The sequence below is a fragment of the Notamacropus eugenii genome, chromosome 5 (assembly GCF_028372415.1).
Source record: "Notamacropus eugenii isolate mMacEug1 chromosome 5, mMacEug1.pri_v2, whole genome shotgun sequence".
NCBI classification, from domain to species: domain Eukaryota; kingdom Metazoa; phylum Chordata; class Mammalia; order Diprotodontia; family Macropodidae; genus Notamacropus; species Notamacropus eugenii.
This window is the reverse complement of record NC_092876.1, coordinates 368,303,179-368,323,915: the sequence shown is the minus strand read 5'-3', so window position 1 is coordinate 368,323,915 and position 20,737 is coordinate 368,303,179. Positions and strand designations below refer to the sequence as shown.

The 20,737-nt window shown below is 38.3% G+C and overlaps 1 protein-coding gene across 3 annotated transcripts in view; it reads left to right on the top strand.

Moving 5' to 3' along the window:
* Positions 1-1,647: 1,647 nt before the first annotated feature.
* The window catches only part of NXPE3 (neurexophilin and PC-esterase domain family member 3), a 44,037-nt gene continuing 24,947 nt past the window's right edge, over positions 1,648-20,737 (top strand). Inside the window, exons 1-3 of one of the 3 annotated variants that reach the window (XM_072614137.1) lie at positions 1,648-1,769; positions 5,143-5,277; positions 6,906-7,107. In XM_072614137.1, coding sequence (XP_072470238.1) covers positions 7,015-7,107 — 93 coding nt within the window. In that variant the 5' untranslated portion in view covers positions 1,648-1,769; positions 5,143-5,277; positions 6,906-7,014. The other 2 variants (XM_072614136.1, XM_072614135.1) reach the window with 2 other exon arrangements.

Genomic DNA, 20,737 nt, shown 5'->3' with positions numbered 1-20,737 from the left:
AAGATGGAATGATGTGTTTCCTTGGTCCCTACTCCACCCTGGTAGGGTGTTGTGACAGTTAAAAGGAGAGACTGACTGCCTGTAAATTGTGTGTTCTGTCTCTAGATTCTCAATGATGGGAGTTGAAGGAATGGGTTGAGTTCTTTCCCTTCGTCCTACTATTATTTCCACTTGAAGCAACTCAACTAGGTGAACTTTGGTCTTGGACTGACTGCCTTTTTCTATTTATGTTTACTTTCCTGACCGGGTGATCAGATATTCTTCTTGAGATAGATATGTCCAGGAAGTGACCCTGAGGATTCAAGAGATCTGGAGGTCCATTGCTGAAGCTAATGCAAGGAAAGTGTCTTCTTTGGAGGAGATGACCATGGACAAGAAGAAGAATGGTATAAGGCTGGCTGCTTTTACCATGGATGGATACTGCAAATTGTTTGAACATTTCAGAGCCAAAGTATATGCCTAATCAGCTGTACTAAAAACTGCTTTATGTTCTGATGAGGTTTACATATCAGCTTCTCAGGTGATTATAACAGTAGTCAAGTTATTGAATCTTGCTTTAAGTTATTTTGTTAATGCATGCTTCTAGTCTTCTTTTGTGTAAAATACCTATCCCATACCTGATTCATAGTGTAGACTGAGTACCTTTCTAAACTCCCATTTGGGGAAATCCTGGATATAAACCTAAACTCAAATTTTAAAAAATTTGTCCTCTCAGGCCACCAATGGAAGGATGAACCTAGGTAAAAAGGGAACTTAGCACTCTTCTTATTAGAGAGAGAACTTTCCCTGGACTGAAACAAGTGGGGACAATGACTCTGGATCCACTGTAGAGAGGCCCTTTAGGGAAAGGGAATAGGTGCATTTTCCAGGATTCTCTGAGCCGAAGAGAAGTTCCGCAATGTTAGGTTTTGTTAAAATTTACATACATAATAATTTAAAGACAAAATATTTGAATTTTGTATTGCTACTTAATGAATACTTCTTAGTGTTTGTCAGTGGATACAGTTTGCCACGTCATCTAGGTCCAGTTCCTGGCCAAAATCTAGCAAGAGTAAACAACAAAGTAAAGGAAAAAAAAAGAAGACAGCTGCTGAAGAGGATTGCCTTCAACTCAAAAGAGGATGCTGTTTTTTCATGTGTAAAACGGGAATCTCAAAGGTGCTCTTCGAACTCTAAGGCGTGACCTGCCCACTCACTTGTGCTTGTTTTGGGAGACAGTAGGAAGGGGGGTAAGACTCTCCAAATAAATGAATGAATGAATGAATGAATGAGCCTCTAGTTTTTACGGAGACGCATTTCTTTCGGAAATAAATGATGACTCTCCTCTCCGGCCAAGCACAAGTTAGTCGTCCATGGGTGTGGGTGAGATGAGCGGCAGACCCAGAGCCCAGAGGAGGGGAAAGAGGGAGCGAGTATCATCCAGAGGCAAGTCCAGGTAGCAGCAGCGGAGGCTACGGAGGCAGGAGGTCAGCAGAGGTGGGGAGGTGATGATAAAGGGAGTTCCTAGGCTAGGAGGGAAGGCGGTGCTGGGATGGAGAAGCCTCGGTCTAACAGACTTGCACTCATAGTTCCATCCACGACTGTCAGTCACCGTCCCAGGCTCCGCCTCTCCCGCACCGACCAATGCTTGACTGCGGACGGGTGAGGGGAGACGTATTGGGCTCACAGCCGCTGAGACACCGGGAAGTGGGAGGCTGGAGGCTGGGCACGCTCCGGGTCGACCCTGGACGCTGCCCTGGTTGGTTTGGCGGCTCCTGAGCTTCCCAGCAGTTAAGTGAGGGTGGGGCTGTGGGAGGGATGGGAGCGGGGGATCCCTGGGCGGTGGTGGCGTCTGCAGCGGCTGCTCTGGGTGGTGAGTAGCAGGTCCTCCTCCCCACCCCAAGCCCTCCTTCCCCGTACCTCCCTAGACAAACTCCCTGACTCCCCCGGCCCCTTCTGCCGTTTCCAGCCTCCCGTTTGCTTTCCCCTTTCTCTTTATTCCGCGTTTTTTGTCCAGTCTCCCTGGGCTGGGGGCACAAGGAGCCCCCGGAGCTCGCTTGCTGCTGCTGGTGCTGGTGCTGGTGCTGGTGCTGGTGCTGGTGCTGGTGGTGCTGGTGGTGCTGGTGCTGGTGCTGGTGCTGGTGCTGGTGCTGGTGCTGGTGCTGGTGCTGCTGGTGCTGCTGCTGCTGCTGCAGCTGCAGGGCCGGCTGCGGAGGAACCCCACCTCCCGGGTGGTGTTCCATCTGGGCATGATGTGGGTGGTTTCCTTCGGTATTATAATACAATCCTGAGAAAAGGAGAGCTGGAAGAGAGGCAGGGGATGGGAGTAGGGGAATGTGGAATGAAGGCAGGCCTTATTAGGGCATCCTTTGGGAGGCCAGGACCTTGTGACCATCCCTCAGCTGGCTAGGACCTCCTGAGATGATCTCCAACTGTCTTCTCTTTTGCTTTTCTTTGGCAGCGGGGACCCCTTTTCCTCTGTTCTCTCTAGGGCAAACAGGGGCCTTTGGCCGCATTGTTTTTCTAAAAGCAGAGTTTTCCCTTGGGGGAAGCAGGGTTAGGGCATGCTATTGATGATAGAGATATTTGAAGGAAAGTGTGTCTGAGAATGAGTGCAAGAGTGTGTGAAAGGGAACTGAGCAGGGAGAGCCATGCCCTATTAGAAGATATGGATTTGAAGTATCCTTGTCATATCTTTGTCAGGTCTCACACATACAACAGTCGACCTGCTTCTCCTACATTTTTTCTTGAGGCCTTAGAATAAGCTTGCTGCCAATACCAGCAAGGACTCCTAAAACCCCACTCTAGTTTAATTGACCTTATTCCAGAAAGTGGGAGCCAAATTATATTGTTATATTTCCCTCTCACCTCCCCCCCCCCCCCAAAGTGCTATGCTATAGGATCTGGAATTAGAAGCAGCCATAGGGATCATTTCTTCAACCCTGTCCCCCCTACTCCTTTTTCAGAAGAAGAAATTGAGGTCAAGAGAGTAATTTAAATAGCTCACTCTTATTGTCTGTAGTAGAGGCAGAATTGGAACCCAAGTCTTGTTGCTGCCCAGACAAAATGCTGTTCTCAGATATCATTATAAAATTGGTATATTTCCTCAGTCTGCTCAGTCTGCCTATTATTGTGTGTGTATGTGTGTGTGTGTGTGTGTGTGTGTGTGTGTGTGTGTGTGTGTGATATTTTTAGGCTGGCACTTAGGTATGTTTGCAAGTTATTTTAGAGGTACCTCTGGTCCAGGGGTTCTTATTTGTGTATGTCATTATGTCATGGACCTCTCAGGCAGTCGGGTAGAACCTATGGACCCCTTCTTAGAATAATAGATTTAAATACATAAAATAAAATACATAGGATTTCAGAAGAAACCAATTGTAATGAAATTCAATTACCAAACTATATGTTAAAAAAAAAAAGTTCACAGAGCCCAGGTTAAGATATCTTGCTCTGGTACAACTCTTACCTGACACACAAATCTCTTCAATAATATATCATTCAGTCTGCTTGAAAACTTTAGTGATAGAGAGCTCACTATTCGTCAACCCATGCTATTATTAGGCATTGTTGTTCAGTCAAGTTTGACTCTGCATGATCTTATTTGGAGTTTTCTTGGCAAATATGCTGGAGTGGTTTGCCATTTCCTTCTCCAGCTCATTTTATAGAGCAGAAACTGAAGCAAAACAGGGTTAAGTGATTTGCTCAGGGTCACACTGCTAGGAAGTGTCTGAAGCTAGATTTGAACTCAGGAAGATGTCTTCCTGAGAATAGGCCGGGCACTCTATCAACTTCACCACCTACCTGGCATTATTAGACCTTTCGTATATTAAAATGAAATTTGTCTTCCTATAACTTTTATTTATTGGTTATTGTTCTTGACAAACCAGATTGACTCTTTTCCATGAAATAACTTGCCCAGTTTGAAATCCTATCATCCTAAGGAACTTCCTGAGAGGAATGGTACCAAAAGGAAGAGTGCATAATTTCTCTACAGTTTTGTCTAAGATTGGCTTTGTATTTTTCACTCTCCAGTGAAATCTCTCATCCTTCCTCATTATTTAGGTAAAGTCCAAATAAAATTTGCTTTCGAGTAAAATCCAAAATATAGTAATCAGATACAAAGAAGAAAAGAAAAGACAACTGCTGTCATAGAGGAATGGTTCCCAACTTTAGGATGTACCTAAATTAAGGTCACAAGGTCTTTAAGAGTCATCTGTAAAGCCTCAAAATGGTAGATGAGAATATCTGATTAGGATATTTACTGGGCCATACATAGGCCAGGTGGTCTGTAACTTCTCCTATACAATTAAGGCCCTTATCCTCCCCTCAAGTTTTATAGGAACAGGAAATATTTGAGGATTTCCCAGAAGCATCCTCACTGAAGCTCACTCATCTTGAAGAGGCAACCTTTGGAAGGAACACTAGAGCAGGGGCTCCTGGGATCTGTCTTTGATCTTATCATGTTTAACAGTTTTATATTAACTTGGAAAATAGGTAGATGGCACATACCAACTTTTGAGATGACAAGATGCTAATAGGAACAATTATTATAGTTGATCACAAAATTACTATTTAAAAATTTTGGCAGCCTGGAAGACTAGTCATGGTGATGAACTGGGAGCAGTAAACTGGGTCAGCTCCATGGCAAGCTGGGGGCAGATTGTAGTGTATCATTTGGAGGAGGAGTACTGCTCATAGTTAGAGAATAGCTGCTCTTCTGCAGTTTTGTGGCCATTGCTTTTCTTTTCTTTTGGGAGAACAACTCCAGATCCATGATTTAGGAAGAAGGTAGGGGAACCTTCTCTAATATCAACATTTCTTTTTTTCCCAGAGTGCAGGGCTTTGGGAATGTGGCCCCTGGAGTCACATGTGGTTCTCTGTTGTCCTTCTCTTTGGATATCTTGTGTATTTTGACTATGCTTGGATTCCTGTTGATTTTTGGGGTGGTATTGGTGGTCAGACTTCCTATATACATTAAACCTTGAGAAAACCTAATACTGATTGTCTCAAAACCTCTGCCTTGTCAAAATTTGGGAGCTTATATTGTTTATGTATTTTTACATTGTCTTGGTGATAGCTTCATAAAAGATATTTAGTACTGATGATGATGAAGATGATGATGATAATGATAATGATAACAAATTCTTTGGACTTTGCCATCAGGATGCCTCAACTGCTGTCTCACCCTGGAACTTCCCTCAGAACCTGGAGCTTCTTCACCCTGGAACATCCATCCTTTCCCTGAGGCCTTCTTTCCCTTGAACATCTCCCTGCCATGCTGGCCCCTTTCTCCCATGGGTGAGTTCCTCCCAGGATCTCCATTTTGGAGAAGGACCTTTTGACATTTTTTGGAATTCAGCATCAGGCCCATGAACAGATCACTCCCTCATCCCCTTTTCAACACTTTTTTGTATGTTTTCTTCCTCCATTGCAATGGAAGCTCCTTGAAGACAGAGACTGTCTTTCTCTTTGCTTGTATTTGTATGGCCAGTATTTCTTAGCACATTAACTAGTACATTAGCAAGTGCATAATAAATATTTGTTGCTTTGCCTCCTTGAGAGTAAGGATTGTTTCATCCTTTTGTATTTGTATTTACAGCATCTGGCACGTAATAAGTGCTTAAAAATGCTTGTGGATTGATTGAAATATAAAAGTTTGCACTTGGTTTAAAAAAGTCAGTTACTTAAAAACAATATGGAAGAAAATGACTTTTTTGTGTAAAAATGTTCTGGTGATTTTTTTTTGGAGCAGTAGTAAATCAACATTGATGTGGCAGGTTAAAAATCCAGTGTGATTTTATATTTTAAGAGTTAAGTGGATCTGTAACCTTATTATTTGTCTATGCCTTTCAGTAGTATAGCTCATAACTCATCTCTGCCTTATTATCCTATGTGACTGTTTTCCAAGTCATACAATAAATACTCTATGAGGAGCTCCCCTCAAGATGGGGACCTAGCTCTATTTTTCTTACCATTACATAGATATCAATGCAGCATTCAGATTATCTCTTATTCCTTGTTATTGTTACATGACCAGCCAACCCCCTTTTCTGGTCATGCATCTCTTTGATATCTTTTGTGCCACTACTTAAAAGTAATTTATCGTGGGTAATATATTATACTCACAGTGTGCCTCTTCACTGACTTTTGGGTGACCTACAATTTTGATTCTGCCAAGATTATAATTTGCCTGATTTGCAGCCATCTAAATATCACTGCAGGAATAGTGATAGAAAAAAAGAAAGGTTTTCATTTTGGAGAGGTAGGTGCTATTATTATCCCCATTTTACAGTTGAGGAAACTGAGGAACCACACAGCTAGTAAGTGTTTGAAACCACCTTTGCATTTAGGTTTTCCTAACTCCAGACCCAGCACTGTGCTACCTAGCTGTCTGCATGGAAACTATTAAATAACTGTCAAATTGTGAAGGCCTCAAGGCTATTTACTACCTCCAATTTGTTGAGAGCTGAGCTATATGGATTCTTATCCAGGCTGTTCCTTAATCCTTGTCTGCTTCAGATTTTATGATAACTCATCACTGTGAAGTGAAATCAACTTTTTGCTTGTTCATAATTTAAATCTTTAACATATTTATTTGATTTCTCATATTACCTGTGCATTGTGGAATATTTCTTTGTGAAACTAAAGTCATAACTTCTCTGCACCTTAATTTCTGTGTCTATTTCTGTGTCTAGATACAATTGGTGCCTCTGCTCCTATCTATCTACACTGCCTTCCTCACGGGGTTGTAAAGTTCACATGAGATAATTTATGGGAAAGCAATAAGAATACATAAGATGTTATTATTATTACCTTAACTTCAATCTTCTGCTTCTGATATTTGTTTCTTCTTTAGAAACTCATTGAATGATATTTGCTATTTAAATCTATTATATGAATACAAGGAACTCTAAATGTTCTAACAGAGAGAAGCACCGTTACCTGGAAGTTTGTTTGTAACCCTGAGAAATAATGACATTGACTTCTGTGGAGCAAAGGCAGCATCACCATGACTGATGGAGACACAAGTAGACAATGTGGACGAATTTCTGCAAACCATGGTTTTTCTGCTGTCTCCTGGCAGCATTGACCATTGTGCTACTAGTCCTCAATGTTAATCAGTTAGAGGTGAGTTTCATTTCATTCCCACAGAACAGAGACCCGAGGATTCTTGGGATATAGATTGTGTATGTTAGAGGGTAAGGGCATGAGAGAATGAGCGGGTCATCAGAGAAACTTACTTTGCTTTAAGATTTTTTTAAAAATCATATTATCAGAGGTATCCTTTTATGTATCTTTCCTCATTTAGCACTGTGTTAGCTGTTCTGCGTTGTGTGATTCCCTGGTCATGTAGGTATTCGGGACCCAGGATTGACAAAACTGATTTGTACAGTGATGTGTACAGAGGTTAGAGGGACATATAGAAAACTGAGCAATACCGAAAATAGTACAGATAACTACCATATTGACTTTCTGTAAAAGTGAAAGGATAGCAGGGTACCTGAGGGTGACAGAAATTCTAAGAGTGATAGACTGGTTTTCACCACCGGTGGAGAGAGCATTTTCCTCTGTTGATTGAAATTGTCTTCCCCCTCAGCAATTTCCACTCATTTTATAAAGATCCTGAAAAAAACCCAAAACAACAACAAAAAAATCAAAACCAGAATTCTACAGCAAAGGAGAACAAAGGTACATAGTTTTAATTTAGGATTTTTTAAAAAAATTATCAAACAGAGCAATAGTAATAAATTAATGCAGAGTGCATCCTTAGAGAAACTATCTTCCTGAAACCAACCATTCCTTATTTAATTTCTCTCCATTCAATTTGATCAAAGGTGGACAAAGGATACTCCTCTTTATTGAATTTAACAAAGACTTTATTTGGTCACTTCAGATTTTTAATTTCAAGAAATTATAATCTTTACCCCAAATTGATTGTTTTCTATTCAAGAACAACTGATTATGTCTCAGATTCAAGTGAGATGGAAGACTGTAGACTGATTGCTCCAATTGGTCTTAGACGTGAACTGTGTGACCTCATTTAATGTCTTTTTGCCTCAGTTTCCTCAACTATAATAATAATAATATAATTTCTTAATATTTCAAGGGACAGTTGTTATAAGGATGAAATAGAAAATATTTGTAAAATATTTAGCACAGTGCCTGGCATGTAGTATATGCTATGTAAATTCTAGCTATTATTAATAATAATAATTTCTTAATATTTTATAATAGATGACCATAGGGCTAGATGTTTCTATGCTGTCAAGCTAGGTGATGCAGTGGACTTAGAGTGAGGAAGAACAAAGTTTCAACCCAGCCTCATAACACTTTCTGTTACCTTGGACAAGTCTCTGTAAGCCTCAATCTATAGAATGGGGATAATGATAGTACCTACCTCACAGAGTTGAATTTTTAACTTAAATGAGGAAAGTGCTTTGCAAGCTTTAAAATGGTACATAAATGCTTATTGTTAATCATTACTATTATAGTCTATAAGCCTCCCTGATCATATTATTAAAGTGGTATTCTATATCTCTGTTTAATGTCTATCATAATTAGCACTTGGCACTTAGATCTGCAATGTCAAATGCAGCCTACTGGCCTTATGCAATCTACAACACTCTGTAGTGAGACCTGAACAAAATTAAAGTGTTAATGTATTCATGTATCAATCTAAAATTATATAAATACAAACATATGTAAATAAATAAAGAATATATAAATTAAAATATATTTTATGTGTAAATTTACATATAATTCCTTATTTAAGCATTATTTTTCAATGTGGTCAAAGTGAACAAAGAAGTACTCCTCTTTATTGAATTAAACAAAAATATTTCTTGTTTTTGTTTGGTCACCTCAGATTCTCAATTTAGAAATATATAAATATATTTATAGAATACACACACACACACACACACACACACACACACTCACTCACTCTCGCCGCCCCTCCCCACACACACATACACCAACCTGGAGTCAGGAAGACTCATCTTTCGGAGTTCAAGTCTGACCGTAGATACTTACTACTTCTGTAACCCAGACCTGTAACCTGGACAAGTCACTTAACCTTGCTTGCCACGGTTCCTCATTTGTAAAATGAACTAGAGAAGGAAATGGCAAATCACTCCAGTACCTTTGCCAAGGAAACCCCAAATGGGGTCATAAAGAGTCAAACACAATTGAAATAACTGAGCATATCATATTGTTCCAAGTTTCCTGAACTGTTTCTAGTTCCTTCCTTCCTTTTTCTTAATTAGTTTCTTTAATTCTGTAGGTATAGCTTCTCTCCATTTCTGTGTTTCCTTTTTACATTTTTTTGAGATGCAATAGCTTATGCTTTCACTATATCTTTCTGCTCACACCTTAAAGTTCTTTGGTTTGTTCATTATTTTAGATAATTTTTAACTTTGTTTTAAGGATTTGGGATCATCTGGTTTCTTTGAGGGCATTTCTCTGTCTCTTCTTTTAATTCTTTGAATTTCTTTTTCTTTTTTTAAAAATTATTTGTTTTCAATTTTCTACAATCACTTCCTTAAATTTTAATTTTCTCCCCTTCTCCCCCTGCCCTCCTCAAGACAGCATGCAATCTTATATGGGCTCTACACATATTCTTTGTCTCTTTTTGGGGGCATGTTAATGAGGGAGGTTTCTTGTGATTTCTTGCTTTGCCATTTTTCTGGAAGCTTCCCCATCTTCATTTTATAGACACATCTAGTGAGCCACTTTATCTTTTTGTGAAGTGCATGTAGTGGAGCCATTGAGAACGATATCTATGAAAGTGCTTTGATCTTTAGTTAGAAAGGGATTAATCAAGGATACAGTATCAGTTGACATTGGGTTGCAAGGTACAATGAAGTCTTTGCAGTTAAGAGGCCTAGGTTAAAATTCTGTCCAACCTACTGCACCTTAGTTTCCCCACTTCTTCATTGTTTAGTCATTTCAGTCATGTCAGATTCTTCACAGCTCCACTTGGCAAAGATACTGGAGTGGTTTTGCCATTTCCTTCTCCAGTTCATTTTACAGATGAGGAAACTGAGGCAAGCAAGGTCCAGGGTAGTAAGTGTCTAAAGCCATATTTGACCTCAGGAAGATGAGTCTTCCATGATTCCAGGCTCAGCACCCTATCTACTGGGCCACCTAGCTGCCCTTTCCTCACCTCTGAAAGAGATGATGGTATACTTAACACTTTCTTCACAGGATTATTGAGGAAAGTATTTTGTAAGCCAAAAAGAACTTTCCAAATGTGAATTATAACTTTATTTTGTTTAAATATGATTCAGTGGAGTCCTCAACAGATTATAAATCAGAATTAAGGTTAGAATGGAATAAAAGAGAATCAGATATTTTAGGAAAGGGATTTTCAACTTCTCACAATTATAGACTATCCCAGCCCCTAATTTCAGTAAATTTTGGCTAATACTTGAGTAGGCTTTAAAAATGTTTGCCAGTTTTCTGCAATTCCAAATTTGTTTTGTAGCTATAAAAATCAGATTTTTTTCCTTTACTTGTCTGACATCTCTCACTGTCCTCACTTTGGCATAGCAGCTTAATATGTTGTTCTTTAAATTAAAATGAGGCAGGAGTTCCAAGCTTTGGCTAAAATCTCTCCTTTTTAGGGAATTTTTTTTGCATTGTCTTTAAAAAATTACTGCTTCGCATGTTCTCTTCAGTTTTGTTTGCAGACATCCAGTTTAATGTGTGACTCTAATTGTGTATTTCAGCAGAAATGATGACACCTCACATTTTGATTGGATGGAATTTATGTTTGCTCTGGGTCAGATCAGTTTGTATAGTACCATCCTAATTTTTTTTGTTGCCATTATCTACTTTTCTCTTACTTATCTCATGGTACAGTAAAAAGGGCACTGGATTTGGAATCAGAGGATGAGGGTTCAAACTGTGGCTTTGCTGTGTCTTCTCACCTATAAAATGAGAAATTGGGTTAAGTGGTCTCTGAGGTCCCTTCTAGCTCTAGCTCTGTGATCCTCTTGAGCAGATATGTGACACATGCATCTCATGGCCACATATAGCCCATAACACTCCTAGATGCAGCCTGAACCAGATTAAAGAATAATGGGGAAATATATCACAACATAACTAAAAATACAATAAAGCATGGATAATGTTAATTTGTGGTTTTCTAAGTTAATATGACACCTGGTTAGTGTCCTCTGTTTTTGAGCTTGACACCACTGCTCTAAATCAAGGGTTCTTGATCCTGTAGTTCATTAATTTGTTTATTTTTAAAAATACAATGTATCCTAAAAGTCTTAGTGAAGTTTTATGGTTTAATACCTCAAAAACTACACATACTAGATTAAAATTGACAGACTGACATAACTGTGTATTTTCTGGTACCTCAACCTTGAAATAAGGGACCAAGAATTTGGGCAAATCTCAATATCTGTCATTGTTGTTGGGTACCCCCCCCCCAAAATTTAAAATCCCCTGCTCTAGATCTATGATTCTATGATCTGGAAGCTGATAATTTATAGATACTCTGAAAGTAATAAAATCTTCTTGAATTCATTGGGGATATTTCTCTACCCCAAGTGGAACTTTTTTTTTTTTTACTTTTTCAGTAGTTTTTAATTTTTTTCCAATTACATGTAAAGATAATTTTCAACATCCTTTTTTTCATAAAATTTTGAGTTCCGAATTTTCTTTCTCCTTCCCTAAGATTGATATAGGTTATATATATGCAGTCATGTAAAATGTCTGTCCGCATTAGTCATGTTTTGAAAGAAGAAACAGAACAAAAGGAAAAAAAAACATGAAAAAATTAAAGTAAAAATAGTATGCTTTGATCTGCATTCAGACTCCATCAGTTCTTGCTTTGGATGTGGACAGCATTTTCCATCATGAGTCTTTTGGAGTTGTCTTGGAGTTGTCTGAGAAGACCCAAGTCAGTCATAGTTAATCATTGCACAGTGTTGCTGTTACTGTGTACAGTGTTTTCCTGGTTCTCCTCACTTCTTTTTGCATCAGTTCATGTAAGTTTTTCCAGGTTTTTATGAAATCTGCTTGCTCATCATTTCTTATAACATGGCAGTTTTTCATCATATTCATATACCACAACTTGTTTGGCCATTCCCCAGTTGTTGGATGTCCCCTCAATTTTCAGTTCTTTGCCACCACATAAAGAACTACTATAAATATGTTTGTACATATAGGTCCTTTCCCATTTTTTCAATGCTCTCTTTGGGATACAGACCTAGAAGTGGTATTCCTGGGTAAAAGGGTATGCACAGCTTGATTACCCTTTGGGCATAGTTCCAAATTGCTCCCCAGAATGATTGGATCAGTTCACAATTCCACCAACAGTGCATTAGCGTCCCAACTTTCCCACATCCTCACCAACATTTGTCATTTTCCTTTTCTGTCATAATTGTCAATCTGATAGATGTGAGGTGGTATCTCAGAGTTGATTTAATCTGCATTTCTCTAATCAATAGTGATTTAGAGTATATTTTCATATGTCTATAGATAGCTTTGATTTCTATATTTGAAAACTGCTTATTCATATCCTTTGACCATTTATCAATTGGGGAATAACTTGTATCCTTATAAATTTGACTCAGTTATCTATATATTTGAGAGATACCTTTATTGGAGACATTTGCTGTAAAAAATATTTCCTGCCTTTCTGCTTTCTTTCTGATCTTGGTTGCACTGGTTTTGTTTGTACAAAACCTTTTTAATGTCATATAACCAAAATTATCCATTTTACATCTCTTAATGCTCTCTATCTCTTGTTTAGTCAAAAATTCTTCCCTTCAGTAAACTATTCTTTACTCTCTCAATTTGCTTATGGTATCACCTTTTATGTCTAAAACACCTACCAATATTGACCTTATCTTGGTATATGGTGTAAGATGTTGGTCTCTATCTAGTTTCTGTCATACTGTTAAGTTTTTCCAGTTTATGTCAAATAGCCTAGTGGAACATTAAAAGGGTCAAAGGAGACTTGTTACGTGTTGGTAAGTGGGGAAAGGATAGTGCAAACCTTTAGGACTGAAGAGATTGGGGATGTCACTTCCACCTGTGCCATGCTAATTTGAACAGGCTGTTATTTAAAATAAAATAAATGACCAGTATGGAAAAATCAACGGACAGGCTTAGTGAGATGGAAAAAAATGATGAGAAATTTGTACCTTTCCTTTCTCCATTATATGCCTATAAGGAAAAACACATTAATCTGCTAAGTCATGAGTGAGGACAGTGAGAGATGTCAGAGAGGTATAGAAAGGGGGTCTGATTTTTAAAGCCTTAAACAAACTGCTCTGAACTATTGCAAAACCACTTGGAATGGAAGCACGTTCCTTAATTTAATCTTTCATTTGGGAATTCACAGAGCAACACACAAACACTTTCCAAATTATCTACAAGGGAATATGGAGGACAGTCTGGTGTATGTCCTCATGTAGAGGAACAGATATGTCTATAGCTGGAAATTGTAGACACCTGGGGAAATTCTGGCCGAATTCAGGCAATCTGGAAAACTTGGCAGGCCTAAGAGGTTTTAAAATTCCACAAATAAAAGGTTGTTGTATTGGCTCATTTCCTCGTTGCAGAGATACAGATAAGTGTTCCTCTGAGATCAGACACCTTCATTTGTTTTGTATTGGCTCTCATACCCATGAAATGTGGCTTAGTTAGTGATGGTTCTGTATTGAGGACTTTGATAGCTAAATTGTATCCTTCTTGGGTCATTTATGAATTGAGTTCTATCAAAAGAGCAACTTGGTGTACTTGGAGTCAAGAAATATGGTATGAATCCCACCTCAGATATTTAATTAGGTATATGATCATGGCCAAATCCCTTAACCTTTCCTTACATGCAAAAATATCTCAGATGGAGAACCTTTTCACCACCACGATTTCAGGGTTTTTGTTAAGGAAATCATTTTGTAAAACCTTGCAAAAACGCCTATGTGGTGTAGTGGATGGAACACCTGGCTAGGAGTCAAGAAGACCTGAATTCAATTTCGGCCTTAGACATTTGCCAACTGTGCCATTGGGGAAGTCACTTAACCCTGTTTGCCTCAGTTTCCTCTTCTATAAAATGAGCTGGAGAAGGAAGTGGCAAATCAGTCTAGTATTGTTGCCAAGAAAAACCCTAAATGGGGTCACAAAGGCAGCTGTTGGCACACTTGATAGAACACTGGTCCTGGAGTCAGAAAGATGTGAGTTCAAATCTAGTTGCTGATATTTTCTAGCTGTGTGACCCTGAACAAAGCAGTTAACCTTTGTTTACTTTAGTTTCCTCAGTTATAAAATGGGGACCACAATAGCATCCACTTTATAGGGTTATTGTCAGGATCACATGAGGAAATATTTGTAAAAGTACTCAGCACAGTGCCTGGCACATAGTAGGTGCTATATAAATGCTTATTCTCTCTCCTCCCTTTAGAAAAGTGGATCATAACCACCATTTGCATCTCTTTCATTCTACATATAAGGCAAGGTTTTGAACACCAGTTAATTTGTGTCAGAGTGCAGAAGACCTGTAGAGTACTGTGCTATTAAAATAGCTCAGTTTGTTGCTAGAATATTCATTTTGTCCCATATCTACAAAGACTGCTGAATCTTTTAATCCTTTCACCCAATTTAGTGATAGACTTTCTTTGACTGTTTATTGACCCACCACAGAGATTTTTATTAGTTTAGATTGGTTGAGGTACAGGAGACAGAGTAATTCAACCAGCAAATCACAGACTTCGCAGTCTTTCATCTTCCTTTCCACTGAGTGAGTAATCTAAAAGATCTGACTTCACCATTTTTGCTCATCTGTGAAATGGGAACAACCAAATTGTTAAGATAATTTTTGTGAAATCTGGTGGTAAAAATGGTTGTGCCTTCAATATGATATAAAATGATTCCATTAGCAATTTCTTATTAGACTAATTATCTTGAAATTTTCAGTCTATCATTTACTTTTTCCTTGAATAAAATGTTTGTGCCTGTGTTAAAAGGAAACAGGCTTTGCAAATTCCATACTCACAAATGTTTTGACGTTTGTGAGATGTCATTAAATCATAGGGATAGGGACTGGACTTGTGATTTCAGTAATATAAGGAATTCCTTGGTGAGACAATTCCCTCTACCAGTGTGGGTTGGCACCTTCTGTGCATTGCTTAGATAATGACAAGTTAAATGACTTGCTCAGGGTCACATAAATAGTTTATGTCAAATAGCACCAAAGAACATTACCTCCTAGCTATGCTGTTTGCTGATTATTTCTATTTCTGTTTTGGGTTCTTTAATCCTGGGGCTTTGGTGCATAAATATCTCCATCACCTTTCTTTTCTTTCTCTCTGTCTTTCTCCCTCCCTCCTTTCTTCCTTTCTTCCTTCCTTCCTTCCTCCCACCTTCCTTCCTTCCTTCCTTCCTTCCTTCCTTCCTTCCTTCCTTCCTTCCTTCCTTCCTTCCTTCCTTCCTTCCTTCCTTCCTTTCTCCTCCCCTCCTCTGTCTTTGAAATAGGCAAGAATTATTTTTATTTCTAAGTTTGACATGACATTCAATATGAATCTCAAAGTATTTATGACCTAATCCAGGAATACTTAACCTTTGTTTTATCTTGGACCCCTTTGGCAGTCTGGTGAAGCCTATAGTCCCCTTCGCAGAATAATGTTTTTAAATTCATAAAATACACAAGATTACAAAGGAAATTAGTTATATTGACATAAAGATTTTTTTTTTCCCATCCAAACTCATGGACCTCCTGAAATCTATCCATGTATCCCTTTGGGGTCTGTGAATTCCAGTTTAAAAATCCCAGATCTAGTCCAAATCCCTCATCTTATACATGGGTAAACTGAAATATCCTTTCATGCCAGTAGTCAGTAATAGATCTGGGATTTGAACCCAGGAACTCTTACTCTAGATCCACTAATTTAATAATGTTATGACAAAACCTCAGTTATATAGAATCCTACCATCTTAGGGCTCTCACTTAACTGGAATTGTTATTCTGCATGCATAAAAAAAAAAAAAACAGAAAAAGGCAAATAACAAGAAAATAAAAACCAAGGATTTATTCTAAAATGTTACTTCTAGGCTATATTCTGGTCTCAGGACATATTCCAACTTCCTATACTTTCTCTAGCTATGCAGGTAGATTTTACATGTAGAATGATGCCTATGAAGCACTAAATGATTCTCAGTCAATAACAAAAATTCTAAAAAAAACAATTAAAACAAGTAGAGTATAATAAAAAGCCCACCAGGATATCTTTGGGAAAGGAAGAATGCATTCATAGGCAGACCTAGCATATTGTAGTCCCCAAATAGGAAGTGGCCCCAGGGTAAATGGTTAGAGCAAGGGTTCTCAACCTGGAGTTCACAAGTTTATTTTAAAACTCCTTTGACAACTTATTTCACTATTATTGATTTCCTCCATAATCTTATTATTTTATCTTATTCTTTTGAAAATACTATCCTGAGATGGGATCCAGAGGCTTTGCCAGACTACCAAAAGAGTCCATAATACAAAAAAAGTTAAGAGCCCTAACCCTAGTAACTTCAGTGTTTCTGGGGAGAGTGAAAGGACTGACTAGAGTGAGGAGAGGGAAGGTGATGAGAAAGCCTTTGCAAAGTTTTCCTTAGAGGAATAAAGCTTATACTACTGAAGAGATGCCATCATCAGTAGATTCAGATCACCTGTACCTAAGGGAATTCCCTAAGAAGAGCTAGCCTGCTTGAAGAACCATTTACTACAGTGCTGTCAGAGTGTTTTGGAAATGTTCAGCAAAACAGATGTGCCGTATCATTCCTCTTTTGGTTTGTTTTGTTAAATTCACATTTGTTTTAAAGCAAGAAGGGAATATGGAAATGTTTTGTTAATCCTAATGACAGTATTTGCTAAGCCTCTGGAATGTATATTAAATAAAATCTGTAATTATCCTAAAAACAGTTGAATTGAGCATTGGATGGGGGGGGATTTAAAAAATAAATCCTGTCAAGAGAAATCTGATAGGATAAAAATGAATTGAAAAGTAGATGGATAGGGCTTTTTGTGACTGTGGTAGAGCATTTTTACTTTCAGAATGAGGTTAGTTTGGCAAGACATGAACAGTGTCATGCATTGGAAACTCCTGGAATTTCAATTGTAAAGGCCACTGGTAAACAGAATAGCTCCCTACCACCTTTTACCCGCCCGTATTCCCTATTTTCCATACTCAGTAAATGAGATTCCACAAAGGGACTTTGTCCAAGTGAGTTCTGTAAGTCAACATGACCTATTAATACAAAAATCATAGAATTCCATTAAAAGAATTGTAGACTGTCAGAGTTGAAGGAGACCTCAGCTTATTTAGCCTGATACACAGTTAAATCACAAGTCCACTTCCCAGTGTATCTGACATAGGATCCTTTCATTTCTGCCTGAACACATCCTATGATGGGTTTACTTCTCTTCTGAGACAATCCATTTCGGTTTTAGACATTTCTGTTTGCTAGGAGGTTGGTTTTTAGACCAATGCTGAGTGTAATTTATATTATGGGTCACACAGTTAATTAGACTCAGAATGGGGGAATGGGAGCCCAGGTCTTCCTCACTCTAGGCCCAATATTGTAGCCAACCCAGTGATTATCAAGGTGAGAATGAAGTGTCACAGTTTAATATATTTTGGCCAGGGCAGCTTTGATGTGCTGTATTTCTGTGATTTCAACCAATTTTAGCCCATTGAAGTGTTAAAATAAATTTCCAAAGATTACATATAATTTCTTTGGAAATACACCTACCTTCTCCTCACTATGGGCTATCAGGTGGTGTTTTTTCCTTGAACTGTAGGAAACTGCTTTGAGTTACCCAAGGCACTTATATTCCTCTTTTTGGCCTTAATTACTTACTAGTTCTATTTTGGTTATTTGGTCTTTGAACTCCCAGGGTACCATCTCAAGCCTTCCCTAAAAAGATGTGTCCTTGGTTTGGGCTTTCCAGGGAGCCTCTGGGACCTGGGACAGTGTGAGACTGTTCTTTTGGACAAGAGGGCATTTACTTGGTATCCTTGGGATTATACCTAAATTTAAATTTTTTCCAGGTGTTGGGAAGCTGTCAAGCTATAGTCATAGCCATATGCTTAGGTCAACAGTCTAGGCTTTCTTCAGGTGTGAGTCACCACCTTGGAGGCATTTTCATAGGAGGAAGAGGTAAATATGGTATCTTCTGGACGTTTGCATAAAATTATAGTAATTATGCATAGTAATTATGATAACTAGTAATTTATATAGCAGTATCCTCACAGTCACCCTGTGAGTTTGGTGCTATTACTGTCTCCATTTTACAGTTGAGAAAACTGAGACTTAGAGATTTTAAGAGATTTAACCAGGGTCACACAGCTAGAAAGGGTCTGAAGTACAATTTGAACTGAGGCCTTCCTGACTATCAAGTCCAGTGCTCCATCCACCATGCCACTTTTTGACTAGGTGTAATGGGAGTTTTGCCTGTTTTTAGGGCTGGCTCTAGTGTAGGTACTTGCTTTTATGGTATGTTGAATCATCTGAGCAAAACTGTTTCCTGGGTTATCTGAAGCCCTTTAAATGTCAGTCTTAAGAGCTGTTTTTATGCTAGGGTTATGGTTTCGCTTTATCATATCACATATATTAGCAGGAACTATTTTAGTTTATCTGGTAACTAGGAAAACTTAGATTCCCCCCTGGCTTCCCTCTCCTTCACCTTCTAGCCAGCATATTATAGTGGTTAGAGCACTGGACTTGGCATCTGGATTGGATCCTGGACAAGTCACGCAATTTATCTGGGCCTCAGTTTCCTCATCTGTTAAATAAGGGGGTTGGACTTAATGACCTCTGAGTTCCCTTCCGGGTCTGAATCTGTGTTTTATGCTCCATTGCATTGTAGTCCACATGCTAATCTTGGCCTTTTCCTCCCCTCTTCAGTTTCTATGATGTATCCCAGCATGTCAAATCATTGAATTTGCTCTGTTATATAAAAAATAGTATACTTCAAGTTTTGCAAAGCCTTTGATGCTTCCTTCTATACAGTGTGATACTGACTCAAGCTCTAGACCCTAGTGAATGGTGGGTCTTATATCATCTAAATGTGAAGAGGAAACTGAGATCCTTTCAAAAAGTTATGTACTTGACTTAAAAAATAGGAGCAAAAGCCAATAGAAAAGGTTCCTTAGACTTAATTCCATTTTTCCTTTTGAGTTACTTTTAATTGAAATAATAATGTTACCTCCTCTGTCAAAGTGTTATCCCTGCTCCAGCTTGCCTCTGTCTGCCATATAAGGACTATTACCTCTATACATATACATACATATACATGTACATTACCTCTGTGCATACAAGGACTCATTACCTCTATTTCAGAGAATCCTCTTCCCTATAGACACAGCTCAAGCTCTGCTTTCTCCTTGAAAACTTTCTAGATCCCCTCAACTACTAGTAGTTTCATTCCTTCTCAAGCTAACTTGTATTTAATTACTTTGTATTCATTTTTTTCATTCTCGTGTTTATTCTGTATGTATTTATATATGTTCTTGTCATCCCCATTGCAATGTGATGTTGTTAGGAACCGATTCATTCATTGTGTTTATATTCTCAGTATCTAAACAGTGCTAGGCACATAATAGGTGCTTAATAAATATTCGTCAATTAATTGATTTAAATGAATTAATTGTATAAATGTCCAAAATAAGAAAAAAAACATTATAATAGCTCAGTTGCTGAAAATCCTTGCTGCAATCTAGGATTACCTCTGCTTCATATGCAGTTTGGGAGCTATTTGGTAGCAGGGGTTTGACCAAATGGCCTCACACCTTGAGAAAATTCTGGCTTTGGGGAAAAGTACTTTGGCAGTAAAGGGGAGAAACGTGGACCTTTACTGAATTACCACACTTTCATTCATTTCTGGGGCATGATAGGGTTTGCTAGAGTGCTTGATGCCTTTTGGAAATCCGAAGAATGATTTATTATGTTCAAAGGACATTCATCATAACAAAATTGAATATAGGATTTAAAATACCTTGAAAAACTCTGTCTACTGTAAGAAGAGAATTTCTAAGAAAGATAGCTAATATCTCCCACAAAATCAGATAATAGTATTTCCTGGGAAATTAGACTATTGAATTATAGATTTTAGAGTTAGAATGTACCCCAGAAGTCATTGGATCTAACTCCCTCTTTATACAAGGGAATCACAGTCTTTATTCTTGGATTATATAGGCATTAAGCACCTGAGGTAGGTTTTGAACCTAGGTTTTTCTGACTCCAAGTCCAATGCCCTATTCATGCTGTTTCTCTTTTGATTATAATCACTTAGCTTCTAGATGTATTTATGAAAGATTATTAATTATAATAATACCCACATTGGAATGAAAAGAGCTCGGTATTGTTTGGAGCTCTGTCATTCTAAATAGCTATGTGACTGGGCAAGTATGTCTCACCTGGGCTATGATTAAGTAATCATTTACCTCTAATGTCACAGACAGGGAGCTAAGAAGTAGTGGCCAGGGGATGGCTCCCTGCTGTCAATCAAGGGACATGGAAGTTTATAGCATAGAGAGTTGTAATTAGAGCAGAGATAGTCTTTCACAAGAAAAGTAGGGCTGGGAAAAAAAGAACCAGGATTACTGCTGGTTTGCATTTGATCAGAACAAGCTCCACATTCCCTTTATGAGAGAAGTAGTTCCCAAGTAGCTAAAAATTAAGCCGTATATCTATAAAATATTAAATCATAGATCACAACTGAAAATGACCTTGGCAGGTTTAAGGCATCATATAT